The sequence below is a fragment of the Haemaphysalis longicornis genome, unplaced genomic scaffold, assembly GCF_048455015.1.
Source record: "Haemaphysalis longicornis isolate Haplotype H1 unplaced genomic scaffold, Haemaphysalis longicornis Haplotype H1 scaffold_2, whole genome shotgun sequence".
In the NCBI taxonomy this organism is placed as follows: Eukaryota; Metazoa; Arthropoda; class Arachnida; order Ixodida; family Ixodidae; genus Haemaphysalis; species Haemaphysalis longicornis.
In genome coordinates this window covers 50,509,641-50,536,208 of record NW_027526295.1, presented here as the reverse complement: position 1 = coordinate 50,536,208, position 26,568 = coordinate 50,509,641, and the positions used below count along the sequence as shown (strand labels likewise).

Here is a 26,568-nt window from a genome sequence, read left to right as displayed (position 1 = left end):
AAGCTGTTGCTCTCAGTCACTGCCAAACAGTGAAACAAATAATAAATTGATTAAATAGCAAAATGCGGGCAACACATTCAGTTCAATGCCCATTCAAAGTGGTTGTCTCGGGGAACTTAGTACAATGTAGATTGCAAATGTAAGTAAAAAGTTGCTCCACAAATAAATTTGTTCTTGCACGGGTGCATGTTTTTACTCTGCATGTGTATTTTTAACTTTAAATTATACCGCTTCCTTTATTTTAAAGAATTGTAGCCCACATACAAGTAACTTTGATGGCTTTCCTTCTAGTGTCCCGTATGCAAGGTGGGCGCAATTGCTGCACCCAAAGAGACTTACGATTTCAAAAACGTTTGAGATCATAACTAGCAATCAGAAACTTTGCAACAGCGTGGTAACCTGCAAGTGTTTGTTGTGCTTCTATAAGTGGGTTTGAGTTATGTTATTAATAACAGCAACCTTAGCCTTACTGAGGAACTGTTCAGCCGAAGGGGCCAGAAAACAGATGATAATTGGAAATGAGACTTTATGGTTCTGAAGTGAGCATTATGGATTAGGGAACAGACTAAGAGATAGGCTGCACGGGTAGTGCCGACCTGGCGAATAACGCTTATAGTTCAAAAACGGGTTGAAAAGGGCAGACCAGAAACTGAGTGAAGTGCAGCCATAAATTGGAAAATTCTGAGAGCAAAGAATGGATCTAAATGGTGCAGGATATATATTCAAGGCCTTTGTCCAGAAGTGAGTCTGCACGCCGCTGCTTAAAATGTAGTATTGAGCAGTTGTAATGTTCGTTTTATGTTCTGTCTTAATTTGTCAGGTTTACCTTGGACACGGCGTGTCCATTCCCGAGGCTGCCTTCGATCACCTGATGGCGCGCCCGAAAGACAGTGTATTTGTCCGCGAGGCCTGCGTTCGTATATTTTCGACTGCAGGCCTCGTGGGCAGGAGTGTTACAGGGGTTGCCTCCAACCGAACCAAGAAGGACCCCAAGCCGTCTGTTGATCCGGAGAAATATGCAGCCCTCTCTGGTAAGCACTCCAGCATTGGCAATATTTGCACAATGCTACGAGCTGTTGTCCATTTAAATGGACATAGAATGAAAAAGGTCAGTGACAGCAGCCAATGAATTATTGTCAGGGGTGATGCGAGGCACTCGTAGCTTAAAATGTCAAATATGCTGTTCGTTGTCACTGTTAAGTTTCGCATATTTGTAGCAGTGTTCAAGCTAGCTATTTTTGGGCTTCACATCGGCGCGTTTTTCCTATTTGCAGGCTTCTTCAAGCACTACCTTCGGCAACGATGCACGGAGGAAGAAGCAGTCACGCGCCACCGTTCCCTCGGCAAAATTGTTGCTATGAAGATGGCAGTCGTGATGAAGGGGCAGGGGTCCAAATAAAGTGGCAAAAAAGAACACAGAGTTTAGTACTCCATCCAGTGTTGCTGGTAGAGGCTACCACATCTTGGACCTCCTAGCAACATTGTTACAAAGCGGGAAATGTTCTGTATGCCATTGACAACCAAAATGGCTGCCGGTCTAAACCAATAGACCTGTAGGACAGAACCAATACACCATTACACCAATAGGCCTGAACCAATACACTATTAGACCAATAGGCCTGAACCAATACACCATTACACCAATAGGCCTGAACCAATACACCTATAGGGAATACCAATAGCTATTGGTGTCAATAACCCAATAGGCTATTGGTTTTGCCTATTGGCATTTTTTTGCAAGGGTAGTCACCTCGTCCCTCACTCTCTGCGAGAAGGGAACAGAAATTGATGGGCGGTTAAAAAGAGTTTAGTTGTGGACGTATCATTAACCGGTTTAGAGGGATGGTTATTCATTGATGAGATTTTGGAGGCATATAGAAGATCAACATAAATTCGCTGGTACGCTAAGCACTATTTGTCGCACTCAGCATAAAGACTGCAGTGGACAGAACTGGTACGGTATGCCCCAAAAGACAGGCGAAGCCCCAAGCGAAGCACTGGGTCGAGCATTTTAAGTGCTGTTTTTGTGTCTGACCCATACACAACAACTCCGTAGTCCAACCGTGACCCCACGAACGCGGCATAAAGTCGAAGCAAAAGTTGTTTGTCTGCACCGCATGATTGTTGAGATAAGACTTTCAGATTATTCATTGTTTTGAGGCACTTTTGTTTGGGTCGTTTTTTGTGAGGGGTGAATGTGAGTTTCTCGTCAAACACCCCACCCAAAAACTTGTGTTCTCTTTAATGGAATTGAGTCCCCAAAGAGTTTTACTTCGGAATCGGGCAGAATGCCCCGCGTTTTTGAGAATACAACGCAGTTACTTTTCGAAGGATTAAGTTTAAATTCATTTTCATCTGCCCAGCAGAAAAGTTTGTTTACGCAAAGCTGGACCTGACGTTCACAAATGGATATGTTACATGATTTGAAGGATATTTGAACGTCATTTACATACATCAAGCAGCATATGGTTGGCGGCAGTGCCTGTTGGAGAGAGTTCATCTTAACTATAAATAAGGTGCAGCTCAATACGCCACCTTGAGGCACGCCATTCTCTTGCACGTGAACGTTTGAAAGTGCTGAACCGACTCTGACACGAAATATTCGTTCAGACAGGAAACTGGAAAAAGTATTCAGCACGTTACCTGTTACACCATAGGATTTTAGGTCTGCAAGAATGCCATAACGCCATGCCGTATCATAAGCTTTGTCGATATCAAAAAACACAGTCATGCAATACTCTTTGTGTATAAAGTCATCCTTAATGTAAGATTCCAGTGCATCTAATTGATCATTTTTGGATACCCTGCCCGGAAGCCTGCCTGGCAGCTCTCGAGAAGACCATTGTACTCAAGAAAGTACACGAGCCTACGGTTTATCATCTTCTCAAGGAGCTTGCACAGACAGCCTGTCAAAGCAATGGGCTGGTAACTGGCAGGAGAGGAAGGGTCCTTCCCTTCTTTCAGGAAAGCCACTACTATGGCCTCCCTTCAAGAGCGAGTAATGTGCCCCGACAGCCATACGTTATTGTATAGATGTAGAAGTGTTTCAAGGGTGTCTGAGTGTAGGTGTTGTATCATGGTGTATGTGATTTTGTCTGCACCTGGCGCTGAAGGCTTAATGTGTTCAGGGCTGCTTCCGCTCATAAATTGAAAAAGGAGAATTGTAAGAAGTGTGCGACTTGATGATGATGGTTGGATGTTTATGGCGCAAGGCCAACTATGGCAAAGAGCGCCAAAACAATAGTCATATATGAGGGGTGAAACCTTAAACACTACGAAAAGTCAGCAAAAACAAAAGTAAAACCACAAAACGAATATGAGCATGGCTGGTGTATAGGGCCAGGGAGTGATCACGCGTGGTACGAAATGAGGTCTAAAAATTGAACTTCTTCTAAATATTTAAAAACGCACTTGATAGAAAACATGGGATCGTCAGAGAGGAACAACGCTGGGTGTAGAGGGACGTGTAGTCTGTATAGCTGTGGGAAGTGTTTGCGTCGTGTTGTGTGAAGTGCTTTGCATTGAATGAGTATGTGAACTACTGATAAGGCCTCTCCACCCCTGCCACACTGGGGTCTTGAAGACCTCGTGAGGAGATACGAGTGTGTGACATGTGTGCGCCCTATCCGTAGCCTAGCAAGGGCAACTTCTGTGTATCTGTTGTGTGTGTCAGTTGTGTATGGTCCCAAGCGTGGTTTTATAACGTGTAACTTGTTATCTGTGTTATCTGTTTGTTCGCTCCAGTGTGTTTGCCATCTGTTGCGAAGTTGGTGTCTGATGTGTGGCGTCATGTCTCTGTATGGCACTGTTGCTATGTCCATTGTATTCAAGAGTGTAGCTGCAGTGGCCATTCGATCTGCGGTTTCGTTGCCGGCAATTCCAGAGTGCACTGGAACCCAACAGAAAGTTATTTGAAGGTTTGATGCATATGCATACATGATAGCCTTAAAAACATGATTGATGACAAAGTTTTTAGAATGCTTTCCTGATGCAAGTGCTTGTACAACGCTTAGAGAGCTAGTGTACACGATGGATTTTAGGATTTCATGTTGGACTATGTGATTTATTACCATTAAAATACCTTATGCTTCCGCTGTGAATATGCTGCAGCAAAGGTTCATTGTTTTACTGACGTTAAAGTTTGGCCCATGCGCAGCACAAGCTACAGCAGTTGCAGTCTTGGACGCATCACTGTAAAACTCTTCACAGTGGTACTTATGCTGCACAAACAAGAAATGCTGCAGAATAGCAATCCTTGGTGACCTGTTCGTGCTAAACTGCATAAAAGACAAGAGGTCACATGACACAGGGCGGAGATACCATGGTGGAATTGAATCAATGACGGGCGTCTTGTGAATGCCTGAAAACGAGACTTCTAGCTCAGAGGCTTCTTCTCGCACTCTTAGAGGAAACGGCATGGAGAATGATGGACGATTTAAAAAGAATTGCTGTGAGGATGCATCATTAATGGTCGGAGTAAAAGGATGATTAGTCATAGACATGATTTTTGAGGCATATAAAACGTCCATGTACACCCTCTGGTGATCTAGGGACCATTTATTGCATTCTACATAGAGACTCTGGACAGGGCTAGTGCGAAAACCACCGCATGCGAGGCGTAGCCCTAAATGCAGCACCGGGTCCAGCATTTTCAGTGCCGTTTTTGTTGCGCACCCATATGCAACACTGCCGTAGTCCAAGCGGGATCCCACTAAGGTGCTATAAACCCCCATAAGGAGTTGCCTGTCTGCACCATACGACTGGTGGGAGAGAACTTTGAGAATATTCATAGTTTTTAGGCATTTTTGCTTAAGATGTTTCAAGTGTGGAACAAATGTTAGCTTGTTATCGAATATTATGCCTAAAAATTTGTGCTCCTTTTTAACAGGAATTGAAACGCCATTCAGAGTAATATCTGGGTCCAGATGGATCCCACGCTTTTTTGATCCCACACTTTTTCCTGGATTGAGTTTAAAACCATTCTTGTCTGCCCATCTGGCAATTTTTTTAACACCAAGCTGGACCTGACGTTCACAGATTGACATATTACAAGATTTAAAAGATATCTGTATGTCGTCTACATACATATACTAAGAAATGGTAGGTGGCAATGCCTTCCCAAGAGAGTTCATTTTAATTATAAAAAGAGTACAGCTTAGAACTCCACCTTGCGGCACGCCGTTTTCTTGCACATGAATCCTTGACAGTGCGTTACGAACTCTCACGCGAAACGTTCTTTGGGACATATAACTAGCCAGTGTGTTGAGCATATTGCCCGAAACACCGAAAGACTTCAGGGCACTGAGGATCCCTTAGCGCGAAGCGGTGTCGTAGGCCTTCTCGAGGTCGAAAAACAAAGTTACGCAAAACTGTTTATACACGAAGGCATCCTTAATATACGATTCAAGAGCTACGAGTTGATCATTCGTGGATCGCCCTGCCCTGAAGCCTGCCTGGCAGCTCTCGAGAAGACCGTTGTACTCAAGGAAGTACACGAGCCTGCGATTTATCATCTTCTCGAAGAGCTTGCACAGGCAGCTCGTCAGGGCAACAGGACGGTAACTTGAGGGGGACGACGGGTCCTTTCCCTCCTTCAGGAAAGCTACAACTATGGCCTCCTTCCAAGCGTCTGGAATGTGCCCCGAAAGCCAAATCTTGTTATATAGGTGTAAGAGTGTTAGAAGAGTGTCTGCGTGCAGGTGTATCATTGTGTATGTGATGTTGTCTGGGCCTGGAGCTGAGGGTTTACACGTGCTCAAAGCAGCCCTCAGCTCATACAGTGAGAACTCTGAGTTAAAAGAAGATGTTGACCTATTGTTATCTACTATAGGCTTCTTTTCGGCCATTTGTTTGTGTTTCATGAAAGTGTTTGTGTAGTGTGCTGAACTAGAAACGTGTTGGAAGTGTTGTGCAAGTGTGTCAGCCTGGTCTTCGAGTGTGTCCCCTGTAGTGCTGACCAGAGGCAGGCTGTGTGTTTGTTGTCCCTTGAGTTTGCGTATTCGTGTCCATACTTTCCGTGTGTCTGTGTAGGAGTTTATTGATGTTATGAATGTACGCCAACTCTCTCGTTTTGCCTCACGGCGCACACGTTTTCCGAACGCCTTGGCCCGTTTCAACAAAATGAGGTTACCCGACGTGGAGTACCGACGTAGGATACCCCACGCACTGTTCTGCGCCTCTCGCGCTCGCCTACAGGCCTCATTCCACCACGGCCTCCTCTGGTTGCGCGGGGCACCAGAGGCGGTGGGAATGGACTTTTCAGCGGCGTCGAGGATGTGCGCCGTGAGGAGTTGGGTAGCTTCTTCAACGTGTAGGTGTCAAATGGATTTGTGGTGTAGTTTGGATGTCTCTGTAAATGTGTTCCGTTAGCTCTTGCTTCATTGAACCTGTTTTGGGAAGATGGACTGCGTGGGCCTTTACCTATATATGTTAGTGAGGTGGGGAAGTGGTCACTGCTATAAGGGTCAGTGCCCACACCCCACTCCAGAAGAGGAAAGAGAACTGTGGAGCCAATCGCCAAGTCAAGATATGAGTATGTGTTGTGTCCTATAGTATGGTATGTAGGCTGCTTATTGTTTAAAAGGCATGCTGCTGAAGATGTAAGACATTTCTCTATCAGGCGACCTCGGGCATCCAGCCAAAATCATTCCGGCGGCCGGAACGCGGCTCCTTCCGGCAGAAAATTGCTTTCCGCCAGAAGTTGGCCAACCAACTTTTTGCCAGTCCGCGAGGATGACGCATTTCGCCAGCCATCATCCGACGCCCTGATTGGTTCCTACCGACCTCCTACGGGCCAATCAGGGCTATCAGGAGGTTTCAGGCTAAACAACATGGCGGCGTCGCTCAAGCGAAGCGATGCGGAGGACAATAGTCGCGACGGCTTGCATTACATCGCGAATATTTTATGACTGTTTTAATCGAGGTATAAATCCACGAAGCATTTGTTTGTGCCGACAGAAGCATACCTGCAGGGCGCCTAGTTTGAGACCCCGCAGTGCAGCAATATTACGGCAGCAAGCATACCCCGATGTTTATGTTGGTGAGGGCTGGCTTGTCGTTGTTTTTTGGTTTGCCTCAGTGTTTGAAGAAATGGGTGACGGGCGTTTTGCAGCTGCCGCAAGGTAGCATGGGTACTTTCACTTCCGGTTAGTCGCTAGCAGAACCATGGCGGCTGCGACTGGGTCTGTAGCTGTCGAGCCCGATCTTTGAGACTCAACAGGGGGATTGGTTCTGCGTCATTATCTGCTGCTGGGTGAGTTATGAGTTTGCATACATCTGAGGTTACTATTACGGTCATTGTAAACGAGCCTGTACGCGGAAACATCTATATCGAGAGAGCGCGGGACGAGGGGTGCGGGAGTGTTTGCTGGTGCCTATCTCATCCGTCAGGTAAGCGTTCTAGGCTCAGTTCTTTTAGCTAAGTTTTCGTTTGAGGCAGCGTTATTTACGTGTAAATATTTATACCTTATCACGGACTGAAATCAGTGCCGAAATGAAAGTTCTGGGACTCGTTTAGCTGCAACACTCGATCGGTGCCTTCACGCGCTTTATACCCCTGTCACACGGCAGATCTAATGACATTTACACCAAATGTCATTCACTTTAAATGTCATTAATTCGGCGCTACACGAGAATACCTAATGACATTCAAGGCAAATGACATTTACCGGCTAACTGAGGTGCGAGACCTCAGTTACACCTCAGTTGGCTGCCGAAGGAGTAGCCTCGACAGCAGTGGCGCATCCCTAGACAAGAGAATTCATTAATAAATCTTGGTTTGTAAAAACTGTTTTCTTATTATTTCTTCTTTAATTGTTTTTAAAATAAATACATACATTCAAATTTTTACATAACAAAACTCGTCCCCAAAGGACGCGCTTTTCAAACCGTGGTCGCCAACACGTGTTTGTGTTATTGCTGCGACCATGGCAGCAAGTTCGTCCTGAGGTTCGGCTACGGGCAGAAGACAGCGGACTTCGTGGACCGACGACGAGGTCCACACTCATTCGTGTGTGGGAAGACCATTTGGGTGATTTGCGGCGTACGACACATAATCGCAAAGTGTATATTGCCATAACGGCAAAGTTGGAATTTTACGGCATCAAAAAGCCATCGAAAGCTGTAAAAGGAAAAATTGGGAATTTTGGAAACACTTACAGGTAAGCAGCATTTTTTCTCTTTAGGGCTGTTTTTATTTGGTAAACAAGAGTGATGTTTCTATTTGCCAGTAGTAGCTGTTTTGCAGCTTGCCCTTTTGTGCCAAGTATCGTCAGCAGTAATTAAACATGTGCAACCCCGTGGTCTTAATACCGAACTTTTATCACTAAAATAGTCGTTTCAAACGCATGCCATGCGTTGTGACTAACAATACAATATTTCGAAATGCAGAGAGCTACGGGTGGCGGTGATTTTTGCTTGAAAGTGTGGCACCCTCTGTAAAATTTTATGTGAACGCGCTTATGTATGCTGATAGTAATTGCAGTTTTCCCCAAATACGTCGCAGCAAAATTTTACTCATTACAAGCGCGACACCATTTTTTCCTGAAAAAAGGTTTTTATCCCCGCGTTTTTCTTTTTTTTCAGGCGCGTTAACCGCACATTAAGCACCGGCTCTCCCAAGATAAAATGGATATTTTACGAGCCCATTCACAAGTTCCTGCATCCGCTAGCGACGAACGACACAAGCCTCACAGCAGAAAGTGACTGCGGCAACGAGACTGTACAGGAGGTGAGTACGTTTCGAGCTTCCAATTTTGCTTTCATAAGAAAGTCCCTGTGTGCAATGTGGCAGTTGATTTCCATGCAAAATTTACATAACGGCTGCGACAAGAAAATTGTTCCAGTCACCAGAATGGGTCACGAAATTTGTTCCTATTTATTGCTAGAAACACAACCTAGCAACAACGCAGTTCAATGTACAACTAAAAATTTAGCAGTAGCCTAAATAAAATATATAGAAGTTTTTACATTTCTGGGGGCAATTTCAAATGTCATACATTACTGACCTGCCTGAACATTTAGATGCGCAAAATACTTCACTTTGTGCTTACAAACTGAAGTTTCATGTGTTTTTCCCTCTGGGATTTGCTTCTTTAGATCATAGACAGAATGCAGTGCAGCTATGCATCGGCAGATGAGGACGAGGATCTTGCCGAGGATGCGAGCGCCGTAGACGCCGGACCACATGTACTGTTGCCTGCGCATGGTTCTCCAGCTGCCTGCCCTGAAGGCTCAGCACCTGCAGCCCCACAGCTTCTCCAGGCTCTACCAGATGCCAGTGAAGCAAGGTAGCCGCCAAGAAGAAAGGAGGCGACTCAGCGGACGCTGCCGTCCCAGCTCGTAGATGATCAGCGACAACTGCGCTTGGAACTCCGTTATCACAGACGGCATGAGATTGACTTCCGAAAGGCTGAACATGAAATGCTTAAGGAATCCATAGTCGGAAAAGGCATTGACAGCCGCCCTTGTGCAATATCTGCACAAATAAGAATGCAAAGCTTGCCAAACATGCCCGATGGCACTTATTAAATGATTACCTTGTCACATTCTTCCACTAACCCCTCCCATATGCAGCAAAACGTTTCTTGCATAAAGTGATCAGTGTGCATATTTTACACTACACTCACAACACATGTGCTTTTTCACATTTTTATTCTATCATTAGGGAAAAGTAGATGCAAAAAAAGAAAAAGTTCAGCAGTGCAGAAATCCTACATCAGCACAAGCACACTGCCTCTGACGGAGAAGCATATCCTTGCAGACAAGTGTTCTACGACACGAGTGTGCACCCATGTTTATGTTTGTCAGGCACATACTTGAAGGAGCTACGGTCATGTTTATGCTGCCAGCTTAAGAAAGTACTGTCCCAGTGCCGCTCTGGCTTCTTGACCTCCTGGAGTAGACGCACGGGTCGTGCGCACCGGCTGCTCATACAGAGCATCGAATGCCCTGCGGTCTTGCTCCCACTGGGTGTCCACAGTGTCCCCTAAACCTTCACAGTTGTTGTGCAGTGTACATGATGCCCTGATGGCACGTCTCACGTTGGGCAGCTTACACTCCATCCGCTTCATTGTGTATAGGAAGCGGGCTTTCAACCGGCCTAAAGCGTTCTCTACTACACGCCGTGTCTTGGACAGGTTGTAGTTGAACGCTGCCTCACTTGTTCCGCTTCCTGTATATGGATAAGGCTTCACCAAGTTTTGGGTCAGCGGGAACGCCTGGTCACACAGAATCAGTGGGCCCACAACTGCACCCTCAATAGTGGCTGTGGGCGACTTGAAGTGTGCACTTTGCACCACTTTGCAAAGCTTGGAACGTCCGTTGACATGGGCGTCGTGGCACCTCCCAGGGCTGCCAATGTTGATGTAGAGGAACCGGTACCGGTGGTCGACGAGTGCAAGCAGTATCATACTATATCTGTATAGAAAAAGAAAAGGTAATAAATGCCCATGAGTGCACAGACCTTGCGGTGTCATGTTGACACTGTATATTGTCTTTGACAAGTACAAGCGTACAAGGCGGGAAACAGAAGGAGCGGTATCAACTGATTGGTCATGGGATAACAAACTGCCCCAATATACGTGAGAAATGCTCACGCAGAACCTTTTTGTCAGCTACTACAGCCCTCATGCATTACCAACTGTTCATTTAACAATCTCAGTGCAGCAGAGCACACACCTTCTGAAATACTGTATTGCTCACAGTTCGTGAAATGAACTATGCTGACTTTTTGGTAATGTTAGGTGTCAAATAGGAGTTTTCAGCGTTGACATCGGTCATACCCACACCACTTGGAGAACACTCGAAAAAACTTACCACCCTTTGAATTGTAGTAGTCCACTGCGTTTTCCTTCGGTGGTGAGATGGCAAAGTGGCAGCCGTCCAGCGCACCGACACCTTGAGGAAAGGCGGTCACGGCATAAGCACATCGCTCTCGCTGAATAGCCGAGAGCCCCACCAAAGCAGCTGACACTGCAACCGCGTTTGTTTGGAGGCGCAGTTCGACGCCTCTCCCCTGTGTTAATCTTTGTCGGGTTAGAGCTTTAAATCGTCGTGACTAAATTCGTCGCTTTGCTCACAAGCACATCAGCGCTGCTGAACACGATTAAATTCTTCATTGCGCACTTGAACAACGGGGCCTCAGTGAAGCTCCGCCATTTTCACTGCTACCCTGATACGGATTTCTTGCGGACTGGTCTAGGCTTGTGATGTCTACCAATGTCACATAAACCGGCGATTTTCTTCTTTTTAAATAAAATAATAGTCTTCTGTTATGTTTGAAGAAAAAATATTACGTATACAAACATTTTTGATGCAACTGAAATATAATTTAGCGGTTTTGCGAGCTCGGCAATCGTCACCGCTATGAGTACCAAATGACATTTGTTTCGCCGAGTAGACCCTCGCCGCCGAACCGAATGTCTTTACGAGCGAATGACATTTGCTATAAATGTCATTAGATCTGCCAAGTGACAGGGATATTTATCCCGCTCCAAAGCACTGGCGTAACTGGCGTCGTGAAACGTGGTGTCATAAACTCACCGTAGTACTCGCCCGCCGTCGCGGCCGTCTCAAAGCGTGAAAAGGGCGTCGTGATATGCTTGCCGTACTCGTAAGGTTGACAACAATTTTAGGCGTCATATTATCGCCGTACTACTCGCTGACATGGTCGCTCACCGTCAAATCGGGGGTCGTGAAATGACTGTACTTCTCGCTCGTCGTCATGACCATCTCGCGGGGCAAAGAGGGCGTAGGGATATGCGTGTCGTAATCGGACGGTCGAGAACAAAATTGGGCATCTTGAAATACCCGCAATACTCGTTTGCCATCGCGCCCGTCGCAACGGTGAGCGTGTAGTATAGTAATTGTAAGACTAACATCACGACGCCAGCCCTCTCAAGGGTGTGCGAGCAGCGTGCGATTGCCGAATCCAGTGGCTCTGACTCCAGCATATGCGATCACTCGGACTAAGCGTGTCCCCGTGCTTACCACGATCACACCGAATGCCCTTATAATGGTAGGGAATAACAGAACGCTCATAAACGCATGCTACAAACGACCACTTCGTTTCCACGAGATACGTGTGTCTGCTTGTGTTTATTTGTACCATTGTAGAGTGAGGATAAGGTTAATGTGATTAGAATGTTTGCCAAGATTTTGTTGGATGTCCTTATAAATAACATTTTATAGAGTGAAAGCGACAAACCTCGTTTGCTATATCATTTTGTTTGTTTCGTATTCCAGAGAATCCAGTTCTGGTTTCGACTTAAAAGAAAGTCGCAACCAGATTTATGAGGAAGGGGAAGAACTGTGGCCACCAATCACCTACGAGCACATCTGTGCGTACTTCGTAGACAAGCTGTGCTGGGATGGCGACACCGTGAGGGCTTTTAAGTCTGCTAAGGCTTTTCAGTATGTTAAATCTGGTAAGTACTACATGTTGCTCAACGATAATACTTATTGCAGGATTTGTGTGCAGCATGGTCCAATGTACGTGCACAAAAGCATGACTTTCAGCTTTATTTACCATTTTCAAGTGCTGGTGAAAGAAAAGCGATCTGAGAGCCACTACTTGCTCCCACACCTTTGCTGCACACAACTTGTGAGGCAGAGTACAGAATCAGCATGCTAACCGTACCCCATACGTAGTTTAAAAAAGTGTAATGTGCGCCTGTGTAGGGAAAATGGGAAGTTGACAACTTTTCAGAGACAAGTAAAATTGAATATAAGTTGTTGATAATGAATCACACCATGAAAGTAGGAAACACGAAGAGAACGTAGCAAAGACAAAGAAGCAGGCAAATATTTCAAAAATAGAAACATTTGTGTTTGTACCTTTTTGTGTGTTATTCTTTCCAGGTATGGTTCATCTTCAATCAATGCGCTTATATCACGATGATGGTTGGTGTTTCATGGCGCAAGGCCAGCGAGGGCAAAGAGCGCCAGAAAAGAAGTTATATAATGAAGCGAAGTGATTACCATAAAAAGGTAGGTATAAAAACATGTAAATCGGACATTGTAAAATCAATTAAAGGTAATGGTGATGGCTGGTGTATAGGGCCAGATTTGATTATGCGTGATATGAGATAAGGTTTAAAAACTTAACATCTGACAAATAATCAAACACACGTTTCATAGAAACACTGGCATCGTCACCTAGAAACAGCGATGGGTGTAGTGGGATATGTTGTCTGTAGAGTTCTCTGAAGTGTTTGTGTCGTGTTGTGTGAAGTGCCTTGCATGTTATTAGTATGTGGACCACGGATAGGCCCTCCCCGCACCTGCTACACAGGGGTCTTGGAGATCCCGTGAGCAGGTGGGAGTGTGTTGCATGCGTGTGGCCTATCCGTAATCGAGCCAGGGTAACTTCGTTGTGTCTGTTGTGAGTATCAGTGGTGTATGCTCCCAAGAGTGGCTTTATAATGTGTAGTTTGTTGTCAGTCTGTTGATTCCAGTGCGCTTGCCATGTTGTGCGAAGGTGTTGTCTGATGTGTGATTTGAGGTCGGTGTAGGGTATTGTTGTTATGTCAACTGTTGTTGTAAGGGCAGCAGCGGCCGCCATTCCGTCTGCGGTCTCATTACCTGGAATTCCAGAGTGCCCTGGCACCCAGCACACGGTCACCTCAAGGTTTAACGCATGCACAGACATAATAGTACTAATGAGAGCACTGACCACATGGTTTTTAGACTTCTGTGAGGATAATGCACGCACAACACTTAAAGAATCAGTATAAATTACAGATTTCGGAATTCGACTTAGAACAATATGTTTAACTACAAGAAGTATGCCATAGGCCTCTGCCGTAAAGATACTTGTATTTCTATTCATAGTTCTACAGACATTAAAGGTACCACCACCATGCGCAGCACAGGAAACAGTTGTGGCAGTTTTAGAAGCATCTGTGTAAAATTCAGCACACTTGTATTTGTGCTGAAGGGACAAGAAATGTTGCACGATCGCGCTTCTAGGCACTCTGTTTTTCTCGACACTTGTAAAAGATACATCACATGATATCGGGCGAAGCTGCCACGGTACTAGAAGTTCAGTAGCGGAGGTTTTGATGGTGTCTGAGAACATGACATCAAGTTGTGACGCTTCTTCTCTTACTCTGAAAGCGAAGGGAGCAGAGACTGATGGGCGATTTGCAAGAAGTTGAGATATTGATGTATCATAAAAAACTGACGTAAAAGTTGTTGATGACATTATACATGCTCTATACATTCACATAGTGACAGGAGACACCGGTTGTACAATATACTGTACAGATGTCATATCACTTCTAATAGGGGAAAAGTTTACAGAAAAGAAATATGTCCCAATGTTTGCCAATGTAACTAACAGCCATATCAGTCAGTCCTACACCACTTACACAGATTAACTACAGCTGATGATTAATAGAGCTTGCAAGCTCCCCCTACCTCTAGCCAGAGCCTAAATTATTGTTTCCTTGTCCTTGCCTCCTCCTGCCAACCTAGATGCTTACTCTCCTACACTGCGGAAAAAATCCTTCCTACACTACTGCCCTAAATAATCTGTGTACTCAAAACCTAGCCGTCTGAGAAGTGTCTGATTCTATGTGAAGTGAGCGAAGCATGTGCCATTCATACGAAACGGTGTCGCCCAGAAGGAACAGCATGAGGTGCCAGTTCATGTCATGCCGCCGAGTGGCCACACTCTCTTTAATCCATAATTCCAGTCGTCTTTGGTTAGCAAAAATACAGCTCTGGCTTGAACCATGGTTTCTGTTTTGCAAGAAAAGTTAGTGCCATGAAGGTTGCACAACTTGAGAGCGGCATATCTGTCATGAAAGGGGAAGTGAGCCCGTCCTAGCGAATGGGAAAGCCGTACACCTACTGGATAGGCGTGAGGCAATCTGGTGAATCCTAGATGCCCAGTGCACCAGCATGGGTGGGTAAGACTGCATGCATTACCTGAGCACTTTGCAGTTGTGTGTTGAAAAACACTATAGAATGGCCCAACACTATTTTGAGCCGCCAGTATTTGACGTGAAACCTAAAATTGTAGTAGCGCTACTGAAATATGGCAAACAATTTCAAGGTTCAGTAAAGCTTGGCATGATTTTAATCCTAAGATTAGTGCCTTCTAATTAGTAGGTGAAGGTCACTTACGGCACACCATAGCCAACTTATAAAAAACAACCAACAATTTTTATGCAGTCAGGGGGCTTGAGTATTGCGATATGACAAGGAATGTCTCATGTATTGATTCATTCAAACATTTTATTTTCTTAGCACAGGAAGAATGTTTCATATGTAGGAACACTGAACGCATTATTGGATTGGTTGCCACTAACTCTGACATGGAGGCATTAACCATGGCCTGCTGCATGCTTATGCTAGAGGCAGAGCAGCTGAAGCACATATTTTTCCATTCGAGTGTGCCTTGTAAATTATACGTCTACAGGCTTGGACGAGTTTGTAGCCACGCTGCTGCTCTTTGCTTCGCAATCAACTTCTGGACCCAAGAGGCCTTGGAGGAGGAAGCACCGACAGATTTCCCGTGCAAAAGGGTGAAGCCTACCCTGAAAAGGTACACATCATTATGCCCGTTAGGCTCTGAAAAAGCAAACATGAGTAGTTTTTTCAATGTTCTGTCATATCCGCACTTATTTATTTGCAGGTAGTCCCGAAAGTGTCTAAGGGCATCGTGTATGTGCGCCACAGGTGTGATACACAGGAAAATGCGTGTTCCCGAGAGCAGGAACTGCCAAAGCTGAATGCGACGCCAAACGTTGAGGAGTTTCTAGGAAAACTCGAAATTGTGAGGAAAGTGCTACCTTGCTAGCGATCAGTGCTCATTCATAAGCATCATACTAAGTTCTCATCGCTTTCACAAAGAGCGAACCTAAAACCGGAGTCATTATGCGTATAAACAATACGAAGAACTGTCTGCAGACGGATTCAAATGCAAATCACCATAACACCCGGGTAGAAGTGATTTGTCTCTGAACTTTCTTTAAACTGTCTGAGCTTATCATGCGGCAACGATTTAAACTAGAAGCGTGGGAGGCCACATTTTAAGCACAAATGTGAGCGACTCACGTTCGAATACTGCCTGAAGAAGGCATTTTGTATGATCTAGTCTGACACCGACTTGGGTAGATTCAGAAGTGTTTGCTCACAATCCAGGGAAGGTTTATTGTGGCTAACCGTGTCCTAAATGTTTTGGTGCGCATGAAGAAAACTCCAAGCGGTTGAAATTAGTCACGAAATTTGCTAAAACTTGCAAAATGTCCAGAGCAGAGTCCTAAAAAACCGTTTCCTTCTAAGCAATAGGGTGATGTTTAAAGGGCAATTACTTTGTTCAGGTGATACCAACTGCAAGAGTGTTCACGTTGACCGGATGCCGGGCAAGGCCAGAAGACCCTCAGCAACCACAGCAGAAAACTCGGGAATTCACATTGACCCTGGAGCAGACACTCTGCGAATTCAACCTGAAGGAGCTGAACTCCCGAGGCTGTGTGAGCCAAAATGTTCAAGAGCTATCGGAGTTTCTTATCAGTAACTTGTCAGTGACAGACCATGAAGCAAACCACATAGATGTTGCAACGCGGGGCCAGCAAGGGAGTCCCGCATGGTTTAGGAAAAAGAAAGGCCATAATACGGCGTCCATTTTTAAAGATGTATATCGGTCTAAGCAGGTCAAGTGTGCCACACTGGTGAACAAAATGCTGAAGCCACGGCCACTGAATACCCCTTCCGTGCAGTACGGTATCAGGACCGAGCTAAAGGCAAAAAGGAGTTTGTTAGGGTATCTCAGCGCATCGCACACCAATGCAAAATTGTTGTCTGATGATTCACCCGGACGATCCCTTTTTTGTGTGTAGCCCAGATGCAGTGTTTTACTGTGACTGCCATGAGCCTGCCTTGGTAGAAGTGAAGTGCTCACATGTTTTGGAACAGTGCGAGCCAAAAGACCTCCTAAAGGTGGGAAAGCAAATGTCAGACTTTTGTTTTACCAAAGAAGAGACCTTGAAGTTGACAGATGCGTATTGCGTATTACTACCAGGTTCAAGCACAGCTCCATTTGAACTTAATGGGAATTTCGACCTGCTTTTTTATTCCCACCTCCCAAAGGGAGAAGGACCCATCCTGAGAATTGTAAGAGATGAGGCATTCATGGACACCAACATAGAGAGCCTAAGCAGTTTCATGCGTGAGATTATTCTTCCAAAAATAATCCTGATGTAATCTACGTCATGTGAAGTTAAAGAGGTCGTGAAAAGATTTTCAAAAAAATGGTGCTGTGTGGGTATTCATAACTGTTGAACTTCGATAAACAAGCTACGCATAGCCACTTCGTTGCACGATATCGACAAATAGGTAAAATAATGCAGTTACAATTTCACCAAGCCTTTTCTCCTCAGCTCGTGACGGGACGTCAGCGAAATCAGCCAGTAACAGTTCCCCGTCCTCTACACAACATGTCGGCATAGCACGGGCTTGCAAAGGGTCAGATAAAAGCTACAACACCAGCGCCATGACGAAATTCTCTTAGCACCTGAACAGGAGCTGTCTGATCTCTATACTCGGTGACAACTTAAGAACGGGACCGGAAGTTGCCGCTGTGCCTTATCACCGTAGCCAGATGTTTCTCTGCGCGGCACAAGTAGGGCGTTACTGGGAATATTTTGAATATGATGTGAGCCGTTCCCGTGATTTTTTGGACTTAATATGCTTATAAACGACTCCAGTGACCACAAACAAACTGCGTGAGACAAGGCAGACGATATCATGCATTCATAGCAAACCCCTTTCAAAACGCGCGCGCACTGACGTCACGGGTCCGGCGTTTTGGCGGAGTGATACACTACATGAGGTGGTGCTGTTCTAGAGTTGTAACCGTGGATAATACCACTGATCAACCTGGTCCAACTTTCCGTCAACAACCAATAGTTAACAAGGCGTTCAGTAACTCCTCACGTTAGAGCTTCGAAATAGTGAATTGTCTGTGAAGGCCTTGTTTCTGTTAGTCACTATAGTAATGTCAATCGTGAATGGTCGTATCGACCATAAGAACGCATGTAAACTCTAAGGCAATAAATTAGCAACCACTTTTAGGGACACTTATTTTTGGAAGCCAACCAATATTTGTGCAAAAGTAGACCTGATAACCACCCTTAAATTTGTGTTTCAAATGACACTGAAGTATGTTTGTGGCTCTAAATAGGGCGAGTCCTTTTGGTCGAAGAGATGCGGAACAAGTGTGACATTTGTTATCCTGTCTTCACCTCTCATTGCAGCAAAGACAAACAGAAAAGCAGAGAAAGCAACAAAAAAACAGCGGAAGCTAGCATCCTTTTTCAGACTCCTGCAATGGACGAAAGCACTGTGGCAGACTTAAAAACGAGGATTTTGGAATTGGAGGCTGAGAACAGCGAGCTGAGGGCATCCAGTAAGCAGCTCCAGAAGAGCTGTTGCAGCAGCGAGCTGCAGCAGGTGTGGTCCATCAATAAGAAGCTGCAGAAAACTTTGTGCCGAAAAATTTTTTTCGCAGGTATGTAAACAATCTGCATGCATGGCGTATTATCACTGTTATGGGCTAAGGTACGTGGCAGATTCTGCAGTTTCTATCATGCTTATTTGGTTGTAATGTGAACTGTTGCAGGGAAGGTAGCACGTCTGCAAACATGCACCAACCATCTGAACAGCCTGCACCCTCATTGAACAGGGTCTTTTCTTTGTGTGGCTGAAAACAAAGCTTAGCCCTGCAGCATGACCTCATGACAGATAATGATGATTTTTGTATTTTTATGGTGCAAGGCCGACTGAGGGCAAAGAGCACCAAAGGATGGCTAGTTCATTTGGGTGACAAGAAAGTAAGAGTGAAGCATTTCAGTTACGTGGCTTCTTTGTAGGCGTTTTGAGATATTGCTTCGTATCGAGTTGTGAGCCTCTGTAGTGCCTTTTGCAGGCACCACGTAAATTACGCCCTGTTGAAAGCTTTTTACTAGATGTGAAATATTGACAGAAATATTTCGGAATGGAAGGCCTGGTTAAATTTATAAAACGCCATTGCTATATAAAGTACAGAAACATGTAAATGCTCCGCATGTTGTGTAGCAGACTTGCTAATAATGTTACTAATTGGCCAACACAAGTTATTGGTTCACATTTTTGTCAGAGGCCCAACTGCGAAAGTGCCTTGTTAGTCTCAAAAGGACAAACTGCAGCTATGTAGATTGGCTTGTTTGCGATTTGGTATGTGTTGCGCACATTATCTAGAAACCTCTCTGTACGGGAGATGCCATTGGCTCCTTTAAAAACAGAGAAGTTTATTAGAACTGAAAGAAAGCAATGTTTTTTCATGTATTTGCACGAACACAACGTCAATTTTGTCCCTTGATTTGCGCCTATAAAACGCCCCTCTCGTTGTATTCAGGATCGAACATAGCACAAGCTTTTTTTCTCGCCTTTCTTCCTTCAAATACTTACGTCCTTGGCACGCGCCTCGTACTACTATGCCAGGAACGTGAGCCGCAAACCCGCTGCTCTACCCTCAATTTTTGTTGCCGAGCTCCCTGCTCAGCGTCAACTTTGGGGCCAGCTTCTCCCGAGAATGCCATTGACTACGTCGGTAGTGGTCACATGACCAAACAGTTGGGTCCCGAAAACCCAACGAGCTTCGAGTCTTCCACCCGGACGTTGCGCTCCTCAAACCTGCTCCGTCCACTCCTCCTAGCGTTCTCTTCTGTTCTCCCTGGCCTCCCTAGCTCTTCCGTTGTAGCCACTTCCGGATGGCCCACGTAAACCCCTCGTGTGGCTTGCCACTTTCTTCTCGGCGCAACCACACTCAGGGCAATTCCTGCAGGCCGCACTGACGCCACGAACACTCTTTGGTTACGTTCCTGCCACGGCGTCGTCGTTGTTCTCAACATGAGCGTCAAACCTCACACTACACTAGCCAGAATTATTTGATTAGGTCTGTGTTTAATAATCCATTACCTTAAGTTTGTTTGTCTATATTATTGAGCTTACTATGTTGGCCCAATGATAGTCTTTATCAACATGTTTACTGTGTCTGTTTGTTGTTTTATTCAGAACTTGATGTCTTTTAAAGAGCGCGGAGGAGATTGTGAAACTTAGCTGCACAAGCTGTGGGAAGGGTGTCGGGAAAAAATGGTCTGATTCGGATGCAGAATTGCGCGACCAGCCTGCTGCTGCTGCAAGGAGGGTGGTGCCTGCATCATCAAGTGCTTCACAAGCCACAACCCAGGCACACAGCTCGGGATCTGCTCGGCCGCATCCCATCACCAACCGAGACAACACTAATGAAGAGAACAGTAAAGGCCATGGCTCTCAACGGCCTCTTTCGAACAGGGGGCATGGAATTTTTGTAACCAGACCAGCCAACCCACCAGTCCAGCCAAGCGAGAAGCCGAGGCCATGCCCCTCAAGTTCTCGGTCCAGCAGTGAACTGGCTTCTCTGGCGACTGGGCCAGCCACCCAGCTACAGTACACGTGGAGTGACCGAAATGTAAGCTCTTTCGTTCAAGGTTTTCAGAGTGGCCTAGGGCATGTTGAGACGAATTTTCAAGGATGTAGAATCAAACCCGTAAATTCCAAGTGGTGGAGCCTTTATTTGATAAATAAAGAAGCCTGTGCACAGCTCTAAGAAGAACAAAGTTAATAAAACAATTATAAAAGGTAAAGTTGATTGTTTTGGAATCGCGCGTTTCCCTGGTCACTATATGGTTCAGACCTTTTTGTATTTCTTCCCCTTCCACCTTTGCTCACCCGCCCTCTTGCGGGCTCAGCGAAGCTAGGGCTTGTATAGTGACCCTTTGTCTTGCCTTGAAGGTACTTTGAAGATATTAAAAGTATTTTTATGATGTTAGTCTTTAATGTGTTTCTATTATTACTTTTTTGAAAAGAATTTGCAAACAAGAAATTATTTGACATTTATGGAAATGCAGTCTGTAAAAAAATGGTGGTTGTAAACAAAAGTCAGTGCACAAATTTGGCATGTAAAATTTTAATAACACCTGCTAGAGAAAACAAAAACATTGTTAGCACTCATAGGGCCTGTGCCATGCAGTGAAGCAGGTTGTCAATTCCTGACAGCCCGATATTAGACGGTCCTCTTGCAGACGCTTGGTGGTTTTTACCTTGTGGTGGAAACAGATCCTCCCCAAGCAGTGTAAAAATCTTGTAAATTGACTTCTGGGTGATCAGATCCAGTACAGGTTTTCCTGACGTGTGGTCAAAAAATTTGCCAGCAGTAGTTGAAAACTACACTGCGGCGAACGCTTAACAATGTTAAATGTCAGTTTATAATGGCTCATCTCCCAGAACTTGCATTCTGACTCCTAGCTGGAGCCCTAGTTGTAGCAATGAGGTGCAACCTGCTGCAATCAAGGCTGCTTTCACCCAGGACATTGCACACAACAAAAATTGTTCAGTAAAAAAATAACCTACAGATTGCAGTGCAATGTAAACTCTGGTAGAAAGAAGGAGAATGATGCCGATACTGTTCAGAATTTCATCAGACCGCTTGGAACCACCACTGGACCTTTGAAACGTACACACGAGAACAAAACTGGTCAGCAAACAGCCGGTGGCTTTATGGACCTGTTTGGAATGCTTTCCTTAATAAAAATATCCGATGGCTGCGTGTTTTTTCAATGTGCAGCTCGAGGTAAAATTACGAGGGGGACAATTTTTCCATAAAAAGTGCGACAAAGGTGCTGCGGGGAATTTCCTCACATTTTTGTAACTTTGCAGTAGCGATATTTATTGCACAGTGCAGAAATGAAACTGAAACTCCAAGGACGGGGGTTGGATCCCAGTCACTGCTGCCATTTTTCTGATGGTAGCGAAAACTGAAAACGCTCGTGTCAGGATTTCGTTGGCTGTTGCAGGTCATCAGGCGGTCTAATTAATCGATAGCTCTCCACTATGGAATTCCTCATAGCCCTGGCGTAGCACCTTGAACTCCGACTATATTCAAATGTCCCCTTTATGTAGGTAACGCAGGTACCATACCGGCGGGATAAACCTATTTTTAAGCAATTTTTAAGCAATTCCAGAAGTAGCAGTCTAAAAAATTATGAAAATAGTGTTTCATTTTGCTCAACTGGAAACCATATTGTTGTGCTCTTTACGTAGGCAGTTTTGCTTGTTTTCCAAAACAAACATGAAAAGATTCATCTGTTTGCTGCCTTCATGAGAATCACGATTGGTGAGAATCTGGCTTCATGAAATTAGGTCCTACTCGCATGAGTAAAATCTTTTGAAAAGTCTTAATCAATTATACGCTAATGAAGGGTTAGGAGCACCAACTCCATTTTGAGTATGCGAAAACCGCGCATGTCTTAGGCGCAAGCATGCACTCTTGCCAAATTCTTCTATTAAGAAATTTTTGGTCATTTCCGCTCGTTATTCTTGACGTGCTCCACAGCTGTTTGATGGGGGCCTTGAACCACCTTTATTTGCCTATGGGGCCTGTATTTTAAAAACAGGTCAAATATTTTGTTTGCGAAGACCACTGGCTGTTAGCTGATACGTTTCATGTTTTTCTCTTAAACAATTTTTTTCAACTGTAGCTGTGCACGCTTGCTTTCTTGCAGATTTAAAAATATGTTCCAATTTTATGCACTTTAATATTTTCATGGTCTAATGTTTTTTGCACTTTCTGAATTTTGTGTGTACAGGTTGTACAACTACATACTGGTTCAAACATCTTTGTTGAACAGCAGGCGCTGTGCAGCACTGAGGCAGGGGCCAAACCCCCCCCCCCCCCCTGCCATAGCCCGGGGGCTCCTGAGTGCAATATCTACCTGCTAAGCCCTCCTGACGTGCTCGATAAATGGCCAAAAGGCCAAAGGACTACACAAACTAGCCGTGCAAAGGTCACCACCCCATGCTGCAGGAATTGATGCCATTTTGGGCATGTAATTTTTTCTCATTGTGTGCCCTTCAATGAAGGTTGCATCAAGGTTTCAGGAAAGGGACTATGATAATAAATTTGTTACAGGCTTTCAGCAGCTCAACATTTTTTCAGAATGATATGGTATGTAGGCACTTTCTGCATTTTCGGTCCACAGGTTGTAGAACTACATGCTGGTTCACACATCTTTGTTGAACAGCAGGCTTGTGCAGAATTGAGACGGGCCAAAACCCCCCCTGGCATTGCCCGGGGGCTCTTGACCGCAATATCTACACCCCAAGCCCTCCTTACGTGCTCGATAAATGGCCAAAAGGCCAAAGGACTACACAAACCTGCCGTGCAAAGGCCACCGCCCCATGCTGCAGGAATTGATGCCATTTTGGGCATGTAATTTTTTCTCATTGTCTGCCCTTCCATGACGGTTGCATCAATGTTTCAGCAAAGGGACTATGATAATAAATTTGTTACAGGCTTTCAGCAGCTCAACATTTTTCAGAATGATATGGTATGCAGGCACTTTCTGCATTTTCCATCCACAGGTTGTAAAACTATGATGATGTTTAGAGTTTAATGGCGCAAGGCCGACTAAGGGCAAAGAGCGCCAAACAAAAGTGATTACATGAAAGTGCCATGGAAGTAAAAGAACATTTTAGTAAAAATAAACACAGTAAAACACAACGTAATGAAGATGATTGGTATAAAGGGCCAGGTGGTCAACATGCATGACAAGAAATGAGATGTAAAAATTTTACGTCGGTGAGAAACTCGAAAACGCGTTTGATTGAAAACCGGGCTTCGTCTCCTAAGAAGTATGACGGGTGTGGTGGAATATGTCGTGTGTGTAGTTGAGGGAAGTGTTTGCGTCGTGTAGTGTCGAGTGCCTTACATTGTATGAGGATGTGCATCACGGATAGGGCCTCTCCGCACCTGCTGCACAGAGGTCTTGGAGACCCAGTGAGAAGGTGCGAGTGTGTTGCATGAGTGTGCCTTATCCGTAATCTAGCCAAGGCGACTTCAGTGTATCTATTGCGTGTGTCGGTGGTGTATGGTCCCAAGTGTGGTTTTATTACGTGTAACTTGTTGTCGGTTTGTTCGCTCCAGTGTGTTTGCCATGTTTTGCGCAGTTGTCTGATGCGTGGTTTCACGTCGGTATAGGGTAATGTGGTTACGTCTAGTGTATTCAAGAGTGTAGCAGCAGCAGCCATTCGATCCGCTGCTTCATTCCCGGCTATACCACAGTGGCCAGGGACCCAGCAAAGGACTAGTTCAAATTTGTGGACATACACAGACATAATACCCTTGACTATTAGATTTACAACGTGATTTCTTGAAGACTTTGTTGCCGACAATGCCCGCACGACACTGAGGGAGTCTGTATATGTAATGGATTGTGGGATGTGATTTTGAAGGATATGATTAACAACAAGAAGTACACCATAAGCCTCTGCCGTAAAGATACTGGTATTACTATTAAGAGTTCTAGTGACATTAAGGCCGGGCCCATGCGCCGCACAGGACACAGAGGTGGCAGTTTTAGAGGCGTCCGTATAAAATTCAGAAAATTGATAGTTCTGCTGCAAACACAAGAAGTGCTGCAGAATTGCACATGTGGGAGCTCGGTTTTTATCTACATGTGTGAATGATGTGTCGCATGAGACAGGGCGGAGATGCCATGGTGCTATGAAATCTGCTACAGAACTTTGGATGGTATCTAAAAAGGAGACAGCAAGCTCTGACGCTTCCTCTCTAACTTTGTAAGAGAAGGGCGCAAAGAACGATGGTCGATTTAAAAGGAGTTCAGTCATGGAGGTATCATGAAAAATTGATTTAAAAGGATGGTGAGGCATGGATGAAATTTTAAAATCATAAACGAGGTCTGTGTATGCTCGCTGACGTTGTAGGTTGCATTTGTTGCACTCTACATACAGGCTTTCGACTGGACTAGTCCGAAAGGCGCTACACGACAAGCGGAGCACTAGATGAAGCACAGGGTCCAGCATTCTGAGGGATGTTTTAGTGGCTGACCCATAGACAACGCAGCCATAGTCCAGTCGTGAACCTATCAAGCTCGTAAAAACACGCAACAGAAGTTGTTTGCCAGCACCAAAAGAGATGTGCGAGAGAACCTTCAGGATATTCATTGTTTTTAAGCATTTATGTTTTAGCAGTTTTATGAGTGAGATGAATGTGAGCTTTTCGTCAAAGATTATACCTAAAAACTTGTGTTCCTTTTTTACAGGAATCGAGACACCCTGGAGTTGAATGTCTGGATCCGGTCGGATGCCACGCCTCTTGGAAAACAAGACACAAGTGCACTTCCCTGGATTAAATTTAAAACCGTTGCTATCTTCCCAACCAGCTAGCTTGTTAACACCAAGCTGGACCTGGCGCTCACAGACAGACAAGTTACAGGATTTAAAGGAGAGCTGAACGTAGACTACATAGATTGAACAGGAAATCGACGGTGGCAGCGCCTTCCTAAGGGAATTCATTTTCACAATAAAAAGGTGTGGGGATTCTCCCCTGTGAGCGCCCACGTTAGGCCGTTTCAAACTGCCGCGCGCCACCTCTCCTGCCATCTGGGAACACACGGCAGAAAGACTGTGCGATGGAGGGGGGGCGTGGCACATCTTTGGGCATGCTAGATAAGGGCAGCGGTGCTTGGTAGCGGGGGGAGTTGCCGGCCGGGAGCGCCGCCGGTCACAAGAGAGAAGCCACCGCCGTCAGCCACCTCGAAGAAGACGCACGTCAGCAAGGCCCGCCGTTCGTGCCGCCGTACCGTAAGCCCTGGGACCCTCAAGTGCTTTTGTTATGTGCTTGGTTGATTGTATCCCCTGTTCCATTTATATTTCATTTTCCACCGCTTGAGTAAAGCGCAGTTGTTCCTCTTGCAATGTTCTGTGCGTGATGTTTTGACGAGGCCGTTGCCTGAACCCCCCTCGGTAGACAGAACTACCTACAGTGGCGCCCAACGTGTATTTAGGCTAGCACAGTCCTTTGTCAGCAAGACGCTTACGCACAGGAGCAAATTGCGACTAAAACTTTCGTGCATTTGTTTGCAAGCGGCAGCTGTTTCTGGAACTTAGCACTTCAGCTTAGCGAAATGTATTTTGCTGCTGAAAGCCGGGTATAATGTTGTTGCTCTTACGCCCGACTTCATTTCTTTTCAACGAGCCTGCGCACTACCCAGCTTTCTTTTCCGCGGCACCGAATGTCCAGTTTTCCGGCGAGCGCCGTAACTGATAAGCATTACCCGCAGTTGACTTTGTGCTGGTGCGTGCTCGATTTATACGGTGGCATCTTTGTAGCTCCTTCGCCCGAGTTCGTTGGTTCTCGGAGTTTCGTTGGCGTCCAGCAATGAAGTCCGCTGCCGACGGAGAGGAACTTCGTTCGGGAACAGTCGTCGGGGCCACGGCCCCCGACACCGCCTTCAGCGAAGCTCTCACCACAGTGGCCGGCTTATGTCAAGCTCTTACGCAACACCTGGGCACTCTACAAGACCCGGCGCCCCGTCTTCAGCCTGACATCCCAACCTACCGCGGCTATGACGACCGTCTGTCCGTCGCGGATTTCCTTGACAAGCTCGATGTCTACAAGGCCGCCGTCGGAGCGTCGGACACTCATATGCTAACCAGGGTATTGCCACTGGTTTTCCAAGG

General features: G+C 45.4%; 1 protein-coding gene and 1 pseudogene across 1 annotated transcript; one reads left to right on the top strand and one right to left on the bottom strand.

The window, feature by feature from the left end:
* Nucleotides 1–9,660: 9,660 nt before the first annotated feature.
* LOC144167956 (uncharacterized) lies at nucleotides 9,661–11,730 on the bottom strand. The gene is made up of 3 exons (XM_077697070.1): nucleotides 11,677–11,730; nucleotides 10,782–10,936; nucleotides 9,661–10,416 (listed from the first exon to the last, which is right to left on the bottom strand). Exons 1-3 carry the CDS (start codon nucleotides 11,728–11,730, stop codon nucleotides 9,837–9,839), a joined length of 789 nt encoding a protein of 262 aa, XP_077553196.1. The 3' UTR covers nucleotides 9,661–9,836.
* A 3,157-nt stretch (nucleotides 11,731–14,887) lies between these two features.
* On the top strand, nucleotides 14,888–17,508 carry LOC144167955 (uncharacterized; annotated as a pseudogene).
* The last annotated feature ends 9,060 nt before the right edge of the window (nucleotides 17,509–26,568 follow it).

Coding starts and splice junctions, on each gene's coding strand:
- LOC144167956 (XM_077697070.1), bottom strand. CDS start 11,730: ATGGTCATGACGACGAGCGAGAAGTACAGTCATTTCACGACCCCCGAT. Junction 10,937..11,676: donor TCACGACCCCCGATTTGACG/GTGAGCGACCAT, acceptor TCGGCTATTCAG/CGAGAGCGATGTGCTTATGC. Junction 10,417..10,781: donor GTGTTCTCCAAGTGGTGTGG/GTATGACCGATG, acceptor TTTTCTATACAG/ATATAGTATGATACTGCTTG.